Consider the following 12,333-nt stretch of genomic DNA (forward strand, 5'->3'; position numbering starts at 1 on the left):
GCACGAGCGCTGCTAATCACACACACACACACACACGCACACGCGCGCGTTACAGCTTGTTCTGATATTTGTTGCGCCTAGTATTGAGAACATCTAATGGTGCATTTCGAAGATATTATCAAGTAGGATATATAAAGTCTCATTAAAGATTTCACACACATCACAATGACGGGGATCCATGTGCAAAGCTGAGAAGTCCATCGAGTTCATGTGTTTGGAGTTGCTCGTATCTCCTCAGCTGACGCGTGAACTGCCACAAATGAAACTTAAATGTTCAGCGTCGCATCCTGAAGCTCAACACACAGTTTTCTTCATTTAAAAACAGCGATATTAAATGATATTACCAGTGCTGATGCCCGCCCGCTCTCTCTCTCTCGCATTGCGGTCTTTGGATCTCGACATGAGCTGAAAACGAAAGTTAAAGAACGACGCATTCATTGTGTTTTAGCGTGATATGAGAGTTCCGCGTCTTTATTAAAATCAACATATTAACGATTTCTCTCATCCACCTGCAATGTTTGGGATGTTTACGCACCTGAACCGCGGATATAACCGCAATCCGCTCATACTCCGAGTCCTTACACAAAAAATGTCTTTCTCCAATATCTGTGTGTAGTTAAATGGACTAAGCGAAGCGTCGAGGCAGCTGATTTTGCCTCGAGGATTTTTTTGATTCGATTAACTCGAGTTACTCGATGAATCGTTGCAGCCCTATTATAATGTTATTTTTAAATTTCATCTAGGCTATATTGATTATGAAATGTGCACAGATGTGCAATATATGTCAAAGACATAAAGTCAGAAATCATTTTGACCACTTCATTAAGAATTTTGTAGAAAGCTTTGTATTTTGTTTCTTAATTTTAATAAATGTTTCATCATTTGCCTGAATTTAATAAATAAGCTTAAATAAATAATATAGCAGACATCCCGTGACGGAGTGATCATTTGCGTTGCACATGAACGGTCTCATAAATAAACCGAAACTCAGCATGCAGGTTACTTCTCACAGACATTAGAAATATATATTTTATCACTTGCTTATTAGTGAAATTATTAATATCACGGAATGGTAATTATAGACTTTAGCCTGGATTTTATATATATATATATATTAGGCCTGCCCGATATTGAAAAAAAATTACATTGCAATATTTTTTTCCCCAACGATATATATTGCGATATTGAGAGCCATCAATCCAGGCTAAAGTCTATAATTACCAAATTAGGGCCGGGACTCGATTAAAAAAATTAATCTAATTAATTAGAGGCTTTGTAATTAATTAATCGAAATTAATCGCATTTTAATTGCATATAAATATTTGACCTGGAACAATGAGAAGTAATTTTTCACATGGATTTTAAGTATACCATTGAATAATGACTGAATACATAAGCTTAATCAACAAAATATTGTTTATTTATTTCAGACCAGTGCAATGTTTTCCATTAAGTGTAGCAAAAGCATTTGTGATATTTGAGGCTCGATGTGCTGCGGTGATACGCTAATTCCTTGTTGTATAGCAGGGGTGTCCAATCCTGCTCCTGGAGGGCCACTGTCCTGTGGAGTTTAGCTCTAACCCCAATTAAACACACCTGTACCAGCTAATTAAGGTCTTATTAGGCATACTAGAAACGTTAGCAGTGTGTTGAGGCAAGCTGGAGCTAAACTCTGCAGGACAGTGGCCCTCCAGGACCGACTTTGGACACCCCCATTGTATAGCTTGCACACAACCATGCTCTTGTCGACGCTTCCATCCTTTCGTTTTTTAAAACAAAATTTCCCATCCACGGGGCCAAGCAATGCGGTCTCATCAGCTTCTTCGTTCATGTCCACTATGGTTTGTTGTTGTCGTGACTCGTCGTGAGCGCTAGTTGGTGTTCCAGTATAATCGGTCCGTCGAAACTCATTCATTGAAAAACGTTCCGCGGTGCAAAAATAAGTGTGGTTAAAATTATTTATTTTTTTGCGTAATTAATTAATTAATTAACGCGTTAAAGTCCCGTAGTTAATTAATCTTAATTAACGGGTTAAAGTCCCGGCCCTTATATATATATATAATCTCTAAAAGTACCGATAAGAATACCGTTAAAGTACCGGACCGATAAGCAGTATTGGTAAGAATAGTAATAACGTTAAAATCTTAACGATACCCATCCCAATGCATTAGAGCTTCAGTTAGCATCAAGCCACATAACACAATTTAAAACATTATAATTAGGCCGTATTCGATCTTTGAACGTATTTTCCGATTTTTGATTCTTAGATGCATCGCAATGCGGAAATATTTTTGAAACACGACAAACATGAGAAACCATATTACACGTTTCCGGTGCTCAGTTGTATAGCCAACCAAAGGACCACAAATCCAATAGGTCACGGTCAATTTTATGGTCAAGGATTTGCGAACGTATTCTCTGCAGACGTTAGTTTAATAAAAGCTTTTTAATCAAAGTTTTTGATTGTGGCAAAAAATAAAAATAAAAGTCTGCTCAGGATTTAGTTTTCGCACGAGAATTCTGGTCATTACACAGTTGTGGTCTTGCATTATTTCCTCATCACTTCTCATGTGTGTTTGGTTGTGAAATGTAGTTTGTGGACGAGACAGAGTTGTCACCGTTTTTTCCTATTGTAAAGTCATGCCATGTAAAATAGTGGTCGACCGATAGTGGATTTTACCGATATTGATAGCTAGATTGGACCACATTTGCCGATAACGATTAATCGACCGATAGTTTTTAAAAAGATACTAGATTAAAATAATAATAATAATATTTAAAAAAAACGTAGTATCAAAAAGTACTGAACCATGAAAATGTTCTAAATTGCAAATGTAAATATGAATATATTAAAATGACAAGTTCTAACAGAAAAGAAAATCTACAGCAAATAACTAAAACATTGAAATATTACAAATAAATGTTTCTTTGACTATAACCTAGTCCCCCTGCAAGTCCCATTTGTTAACAAGGACTTATTAGCTTATTTAGCTAGCTTACATGAATGATATGCAATATACATTTTACACTGTGTAATAATAGTTGAGCAGTATCTTAATCATTCATGTTAGTTCATAGTGCATAAAAAAGTTAACAGATAAAACTAACAATGAATAATACTTCTACAGCATTTATTAACCTTACTTAATGTTACAAATGGAATATTGGATATCATGGATTATTGTATTATATTAAGTGTTATTTCACATAAATCCAAACAGTTTGCTTTTTAGAACACTTGACGGTTTTCTTATTAAAATAACAAAATATGTATTGAAATCGAATGCGTTTCTGATGTGTTTATATTTCTGTCGGATGCATGACCATACTGTCTGGTTTCTTACATCACTAATTTTTGTAATCGAGTAACTCAATGAATCGTTTCAGCCCTAGAGGAGTCCAATTAGATTTGAGTACAGATGTTGATTTCTTAGTTACTGTTTAATAACAAAACAACTTTTTTAATGGACCTAAGATTAAACTAACAATGATCGGTATTTTTTAACTAACATTACCAAAAGCATTATACTTTCTGTAACAAATGTTGCTCAATCTTAGTTAATGCATTAAATAAGGAGACCTTATATTAATTTGTTACCGGTTATTCTTTATAGCCTAATTCTTTTGCACTTTAATCTGTTTAATCTGTTTGAAAATTGTACTTTTACAGCTATGGAAAAAATTAAGAGAGCACTTAACATTGATTTCTCTTAATTTTTTCCAGAGCTGTATATATTTTTGGTGCATTGTATTATTGTATTTAAACATTCAGTTGTTTTTTGTTCTTACAAAAATAGTTCTTAAAGCTGGTATGCTATGACCACTTTTTTTTTGCAACTTATTTCAATATTGTGATATCGTACACCGTGATAAAAGCTTCACAATTAATCACCACATGAAAAATTGATATCGGCACATGCCTAATAGAATTCTGTACCAGCAGCTCTCATAAGTAATGCTTGTGGACTTCAGCATATTCTGAATAACTAGTAGCATACAGCTGCTCTTCTACACAAATAAATAATAGTCTAAGACTTATGACTTCAAACTACATCCGTAGCACAGACAATTTAGTAGCACAGACAATGGTTTCTCATGGTTCGAAAATATTTTATTTTTACCAACTTGCATATAGTGTGGCTCTTGTCGAGGTCATTTTCACCTTCATAGAAAGTGCTTCCATACGCTAGCATTTAATGCAGAGGGTGCCGTATTTCTCGCTCCGCCATCATGCATTTCTGTCTCTGTCCCAAATGGCACACTTTATGTGCACTTTCGGTCTTGTGGACTTACAAGGTCCTCTGTGTACGCTTGTCCGTCAAGTCCATGAGACCGTAGGGTGTCCCATTTGTCATTTTAGGTCTTAGAAGGGTGCTCGTGAGCGCCACCTTTGAGGTTGATATGCACCCACTTCTGCCAACCCTGCACTGGTGCGGGTTACGCAGTGGACTTCTTCCCGGTAGTCAAAGCGGCATTATGTAGTCAAAGTGCAGACTCAGAGGAAGACCGTGAGGGTTTAGTGCCATTTGGGACAGGACCCTTGTCATGTGCATGCCACAGATGGTCCGGTCCATCAGACGCTGCACTTCCTGCGCGTCAGAGCTAAACCTTTTGTATTCCATCAACATTACATTATCAACATTTATTAAAAAAAACAAAAAAATAACATTTGTAAATTGTTTCGGAATCGTCCGAATGTAAAGAATTTTATCTCTAAAAACAGATTAGTTGATAACACGAGTGTGGGGGGCATAGAATATGTAAAATTAAATCGCTGTAATACCACTAACAAGGCTCGAAATAGCCTCACACTAACACGGTAGCATAATGAGGGTCCCTACATGCAAACCAAAGTATTGAGAACTTTGTAAGTGTAAAAACAGTTTAACGAGAAGATACTTTATAGAGACCATGAACGTTGTGCTATGTGAGCTGATCGATAGGAATTAAGTTTGTGAAATCAAATTACATGGAAATGGCTGAATAATATCAGTTTATTAAAATATATGGTTGACTAACTACAAGTGAAGAAGGTGTCCCATATGAGACTCCAAGTCACAGTTCATCACTTTGACAGCGTTTGTGGCTCGACTGGTCAAGACTGTTTTCCAAGATGGCTACTGTCTGTATACGAGTAATGTACTGTATTTATAAAGTATCTTCTTATTAAACTGTTTGTACACTTACAAAGTTCTCAATGCTTCGGTTTGCATGTAGGGACCCTCATTATGCTACCGTGTTAGTGTGAGGCTATTTTGAGCCTTGTTAGTGGTATTAACTAGCGATTTAATTTTACACTAGTGTTATAAACTAGTCTGTTTTTAGAGATAAAACTCTTTACATTTGATTTTAATGACAACACATCCCAGAGAACGATCTACTCTGTAACCATGTGTTGATTACCCCTAGGTTCATTTTTCAACTGAGTTGTCCTTTAAGCAAGGTACAAAGAATAAAACCTAGGGAAGTTTAGCTATGTTCATGCTGTGTGGGGAAGGCAGCCTCTCCTCTCCATACTTACATGGAAAGATTTCCTCAGGGTGAATTCAGTAATGATGTCATACTTGATTGAGGAAAGTAAATATGTTTCTTTTTAGGGTGAATGTCTTTTTTTTGTGTCCTATAGAAACAAAGGAGAAAAAAAGAGAATTAAAGTTTTTAACTAGCGATTGACTGCATGAATTAATTGTTTGAAGGTGCAGTTCTTTTGTGTGCAACGAGATGTGGTCTCACATCATGCAAAGTTGTTTGCTTCTTAAATGCTCCTAATCACATTCTACGTTTACCTCTGGTAATTTTCCCTCTCGATGGCCTTAGCTTGGCATCCCATTTCCTTTTCTACACTGCCTTTACCATTAAAGGAAGAAAATTCTCCTCTGTGCACACCAGCCAATCCTGCAAAACCAGAATCAGACTAAGGCATTTGAGCAACGGCACCTATGAATCTCTCCACATAACACTGGATGAGTTTAGTGTTCCTTGAGTGCACACAGCCTGGACAATGTTTGGATTTGGCCCCTCGCTAAGGAAACTTCAGAAGATATGTGGTTGGCTGCATGTGTGTTTGCTATATGAAAGCCAGCTGAATGGTTTTCTTTGACACCTTTTTTTACATTAAAGGGTCATGTTGTTGAACATGAACATGTTGTTCATGTAAAGAGTGTTCATTCGAAAACGGGCAGAGAAAATGGGTTTTCGCTGATCAATGTACATGGTCTGCATTGAATGTAAATTTGTTCAGACCGAAAATCTGGTTTATTTGCTTTAAAGCTCAGTGGTTGGAAATTAACTTGGTGCACTTTTAGTTAGAGCTGAAAGATTAATCGTATTTTAATCACGATAACTGCCTCTCCCAATTTATTTCCAATAATCCTCATGATATTGGCCCGCTCGTTTTTTTATCCTTGAAACATGTTTTTTCTTTGGGATTTGCGTCGGTAACGAGCCTCCACTAGCAGTCATGCTTGTGGTTGCCAGATACAAAGAGCTTGAATTACCCAAATAGAGCTTTTTCCTTAAAAGGATATACTTTCTTCCTGGTGTTTTACTTAATCTGTGCAATCTGGCATCTCTGTGCATGCGCTCCCTCTAAATGTGGAAGAAGCGTGGATGATCTGAAAACAAACATATATGCGCTTGAGTTTAGCGATCTCCACAGCGACATTCTGCTTCAGTGAAAGTGTCATACAGCCAGCCTTTGTTTCATCACAAGCGACTTGTACTATTTGTGTGACTAAATCTCCCATGATCAAACCTTCAGCAACAAATTTCAGTTTGACATTAAAAGAGAAAACTTAGTAAGCATTATGCTAATAAAGCATGCTATTCAGAAAATATGGTTTGTGAAGAATTTGGTCTTTTAATATCACTAGTTAGTAGGCTACATTAAGTGACGTTAAGCTTTTTCTTTATGATGGTTTTCTATGGGATGAAATCACTTAACGTGTAATTAAACGCGTTGAGTTCATACCCTGGGCTCAATTTTATATATATTTTGTATTATACAATACACCAGGAATGTGTTCCAGGAATGATTTGAAGGTTTTTTTTTTTTTTTTTAAAGTAAAGTTAAGTTTAAGTAAGGTTTTTCAAGTCTTTTAAGTAAAGTAAAGAAAGAGTATTACAATAAAAACATTTTCTTCTTAATCTCTTTCTGTTCCTATCACATAAGAATAGAATAGCACAAAAAAAAAAAACGAACCGAACCGAAAACCGTGGTTAAAAACCAAGGTATGTATTGAACTGTGTTGCATCCGTTATGCCTATCCCTATATATATATATATTATAAATTAGAGGTGGGCATAGATTATTATTATTTTTTATCTAGATTAAATTTGAAATTAATCTAGATTAAAATGGCTTATCTGAATTGCTACACTCTCACATAAGTTACGCTAGGGGTGTAACGGTACAGGTTGCTCACGGTTCGGTTTGTATCATGGTTTTAGGTTCATGCTTTCAGTACAGTTCTGTATTTACTATGTTCAGGGAAAAAATGACTGTTGTCAAGTAAAAATAAAGAAAATTAGAACAAACAGTTTAAATACAAGCAGCACACAAATAAATACTATTGAGCAAAGATACTAATAAAAGGTAGGTCTAACATTAGTTTTTAGGTAGAGCAATTGAATAAAGTAATCAAACACAAAATAATTGCATATTTCACTGTTTAAATTAAAGAATCCTTATTAAACTTACATAAGCTATTCAATCAAGAGCAGTGAGTGATCTTTTGTTTGACAGACAGCAGTAAAGGCTACTGACCCTTTAAAACCCAATGCAGGGATATGTGTCGTCTTTCTCGATTCTATACACTTCACTTAAGGCATATACAGACTATGTCTGTGGATACTCATCAAGATGGACATGTTGACATACTTTCTGTGTGAGTATGTCTGTTCAAGCGCAAGATGAGTGCATGGAGACCGATTGCGCGCAAGTTTTCATTCTGGCAAATATACTCCGGTGATGACGGTGAAAATGACTGGTCATATTCGGACATACAGCAGCACTCGAATGCATTGAACAGTTTACAAAGAAAGGCCGTTTTGCCCATGTTTTTCTTTTATTATTGCTGTTATAATGTATCGCTGAGAAGCCAGCATGTGTATCTATCAACAGAAACATACATAAAGCATTATTTTCAAGTTACAACCCATATTAAATATGCGTCATCAGATATGAGATGAACCGCGGTGCAAGTGCACCTTTTACACGGCACCCCTGCTCACATCAGACAGCACCCCTTCTCAAAAAATTAGCATATTGTGATAAAGTTCTTTATTTTCCATAATGTAATGATAAAAATTAAACTTTCATATATTTTACATGAATTGCACACCAACTGAAATATTTCAGGTCTTTTATAGTTTTAATACTGATGATTTTTAGCCTAGAAATCTAGACGCACCCTAGCGGCAGCTAATTGAATCTGCCCGCAAGTGTCGTCTAGGAACTCTCAATACCCTTCTGAGCTGTATTCCCCTCACTCTGGACGGGCCAATCACATCGTGTATAGAGTCGGCGGGCGGGGCCATAATGACGAAGGCCGAGTTGCGTTTGCGTGCTTCTAGTAAACACAGAAACTGGAGAACGGCGGCGGTCTTTCGAATTAGCTTTGACTGCGATTCTGGAAGACTTGGAGTTAAGCTTTTCTCTGAGAAAAGAACAAAGAACGGCACTGAAGTCATTCTTAAAAAGGGAAGATGTGTTCGGAGTTTAGCCGACCGGATACAGTGAATGTTTAATCTATCAACAAGCTCTGTTTCACCTTTGTTGCTCTGATTGGTGTAGCGCTATCCTATCGCGCGCAGAGGGAGTTTGAAAGACAACCGTTTATCCCGCCCCTCGGATTAAGCCCTGTCTATGGTGAGTTTCCAGACCAAACATCTTGATGTGGGTCTGGCTTGTCAGGCTAAATGATTTTGGCATACAGCTCATGAAAACCCAAAATTCCCATCTCAAAAAATTAGCATATTTCTTCTGACGAATAGAAGAAAAGTGTTTTTAATATAAAAAAAAGTCAACCTTCAAATAATTATGTTCAGTTATGCACTCAGTACTTGGTCGGGAATCCTTTTATAGAAATGACTACTTCAATGCGGCGTGGCATGGAGGCAATCAGCCTGTGGCACTGCTGAGGTGTTATGGAGGCCCAGGATGCTTCGATAGCGGCCTTAAGCTCATCCAGAGTGTTGGGTCTTGCGTCTCTCAACTTTCTCTTCACAATATCCCACAGATTCTCTATGTCTCTATGTGTTAGCAGGCCAATTGAGCACAGTAATACCATGGTCAGTAAACCATTTACCAGTGGTTTCGGCACTGTGTGCAGGTGCCAGGTCATGCTCAAAAAACGAAATCTTCATCTCCATAAAGCTTTTCAGCAGATGGAAGCATGAAGTGCTCCAAAATCTCCTGATAGCTAGCTGCATTGACCCTGCTCTTGATAAAACACAGTGGACCAACACCAGCAGCTGACATGGCACCCCAGACCATCACTGACTATGGGTACTTGACACTGGACTTCAGGTATTTTGGCATTTCCTTCTCCCCAGTCTTTCTCCAGACTGATTTCCGAATAACATGCAAAATTTGCTTCCATCCGAAAAAAGTACTTTGGACCACTGAGCAACAGTCCAGTGCTGCTTCTCTGTAGCCCAAAGTGGCTTGACCTGGGGAATGCGGCACCTGTAGCCCATTTCCTGCACATGCCTGTGCACGGTGGCTCTGGATGTTTCTACTCCAGACTCAGTCCACTGCTTCCGCAGGTCCCCCAAGGTCTGGAATTGGTCCTTCTCCACAATCTTCCTCAGGGTCCGGTCACCTCTTCTCGTTGTGCAGCGTTTTTTGCCACACTTTTTCCTTCCCACAGACTTCCCACTGAGGTGCCTTGATACAGCACTCTGGGAACAGCTATTTGTTCAGAAATTTCTTTCTGTGTCTTACCCTCTCGCTTGAGGGTGTCAATGATTTCCTTCTGGACAGGGTCGGGTCAGCAGTCTTACCCATGATTGCGGTTTTGAGTAATGAACCAGGCTGGGAGTTTTTAAAAGCCTCAGGAATCTTTTGCAGGTGTTTAGAGTTAATTAGTTGATTCAGATGATTAGGTTAATAGCTCGTTTAGAGAACCTTTTCATGATATGCAATTTTTTTGAGATTTTGGGTTTTCATGAGCTGTATGCCAAAATCATCAGTATTAAAACAATAAAAGACCTGAAATATTTCAGTTGGTGTGCAATGAATCTAAAATATATGAAAGTTACATTTTTATCATTACATTATGAAAAAAAAAAAGAACTTTATCACAATATGCAGGAATATAGACATTTTCCTGGACCGTTCCCACCTGGTGGAATGAACTGCCGATCTCAGTTCGTGCTGCTGAATCTGTAGCCATTTTTAAAAAAAACATCTCAAGACACATCTTTTCCAATTTCACCTGACCAATAAAGAATAACACTTAACTATCCATTTAAATTTTGTTTGTTTGTCCAAAAAAAAAAAAAGGTTTGTGTACTGTGCTTAATTAACTGAGACTTCTTACAGCTCTTACAGGTTGTTGGCCTTGTTTGTTTCATTGCTTCTATTGCTCTCACCTTTTTTGTAAGTCGCTTTGGATAAAAGCATCTGCCAAATGATTAAATGTAAATATGCAAATTTTTTGAGAAGGACCTGTATAGACCAGACCCAGCTACCAACACAACTTTGAGAATTGATTAACGCCGTTATTTTTTTTATCGCCCGATAAGAGTCCCACGTTAATGCAGCACGTTAACGCCGATAACGGCCCACCACTAATATAAATATAAATGACTAGCAAGTGCCAATTTGAGCTTCAGTGTGTTTGTAGAGGGTTGATGTCTCATATGGCATCCAAATCAGTGTGGGCCTGCTGATAATGGTTAAATCCATATAGGCCCAGAGGCTTAGCAGGCCTTAGTTCTGGCTCCAAACTGCACACTTCCATCCAGAACCCACAGCTACTTTGTGTTTAAGAGGTTGTGCTTATAATATCCCCCACCAATGGACCAAGATCCAGGACGCGCTCTACCCCGCAGACACAAGCTACCATATATCCAGTGACCTACTCATTCTCTTCCTATTTTGTTTCTAGAGTACTAAGGAGTCTGGTGAAGAGACCCTGCCATGCGTGAATACAAGCTTGTGGTGTTGGGCTCTGGTGGTGTGGGCAAGTCAGCCCTGGTAAGTTCAGTATACCATCTCTTCCTCATCAGACCTCAGAGCAGTGCTTGGCCAAGCAATAATGTGGTGCACAAATGATCAGTATATGGCCGCATCCCAAATGGCATTGAATTACTCTGATTGGATGTACTGTTTTTTGTCATTTAGTTGGTTCAGGTGTGTAAACATCCGAAAAATTATGGGTGGATGAGAGAAATCATAATGTGTTGATTTGAATAAAGACGCGGAACTCTCATTTCATGATAAAATGCAATGAATGCGTGTCGTTCTTTAAAGGGTTAGTTCACCCAAAAATGAAAATTATTTAATTAATTGCTCACCCTCATGTTGTTGGACTCATGTAAGACATCTTCGGAACATAAAAGATTTTTTTTTTTTTTTGAAAGCTGATGGCTGAGAAAGGCTTCAGATAGGCCTCCATTGGCATTCAGTACATTCCCACTCACAAGACCCATAAAGTCACTAAACACATCGATACAAAGTCCATCTCACTACAATGGCTATACAATAATTTTACAATACGACAAAAATAGTTATTGTGCGCAAAAAAAATCTAAATAATGACTTTATCCACCAAGTTATTGTCTTCCGTGTAGGTCTCGGACGTGAACTCACACGATAGCGGCGCTTCTCCTCCTCTTCCGGGTCATGTATTCAAACAGCGGATCTGCGTTTTTAAGAAGTAAAATAAGTCGTTATTTAGATTTTTGTGTGCACAATAACTATTTTCGTCGTATAAAAATTATTGTACAGCCACTGTAGTGAGATGTATAGATGTTTTTAGTGCCTTAATTGGTCTTGTGAGTGGGAATGTACTGAATGCCAATGGAGGCCTATCTGAAGCCTTTCTCAGCCATCAGCTTTCAACAAAAATATCTTATTTTGTGTTCCAAAAATGAACAAAGGTCTTGCGGGTGTCCAACGACATGAGGGTGAGTAATTAATGAAATAATTTTCATTTTTGGGTGAACTAACCCTTTAACATTTGTTTTCAGCTCATGTCGAGATCAAAGACCGCAATGCGAGAGAGAGTGGCATCAGCACTAGCAGTATAATTTACAGAATTTCCTCAAATAAAAGCCTGTAGTCAATTAAACGCTGGGCCTCTGATAGTGGCCGGGGTTGTGGTC

The 12,333-nt window shown here is 37.9% G+C and overlaps 1 protein-coding gene across 2 annotated transcripts in view; it reads left to right on the forward strand.

Annotated features, from left to right (window-relative positions):
• rap1ab (RAP1A, member of RAS oncogene family b) overlaps nt 1–12,333 on the forward strand; it is a 44,539-nt gene that overhangs the window by 9,544 nt on the left and 22,662 nt on the right. For both annotated transcript variants that reach the window (XM_067431337.1, XM_067431338.1), the window contains exon 2: nt 11,115–11,203. In XM_067431337.1, coding sequence (XP_067287438.1) covers nt 11,147–11,203 — 57 coding nt within the window. In that variant the 5' untranslated portion in view covers nt 11,115–11,146. The remainder of the gene's footprint in view (nt 1–11,114; nt 11,204–12,333) is intronic.

Source organism: Pseudorasbora parva, chromosome 22 (genome assembly GCF_024679245.1).
Source record: "Pseudorasbora parva isolate DD20220531a chromosome 22, ASM2467924v1, whole genome shotgun sequence".
Lineage (NCBI taxonomy): Eukaryota > Metazoa > Chordata > Actinopteri > Cypriniformes > Gobionidae > Pseudorasbora > Pseudorasbora parva.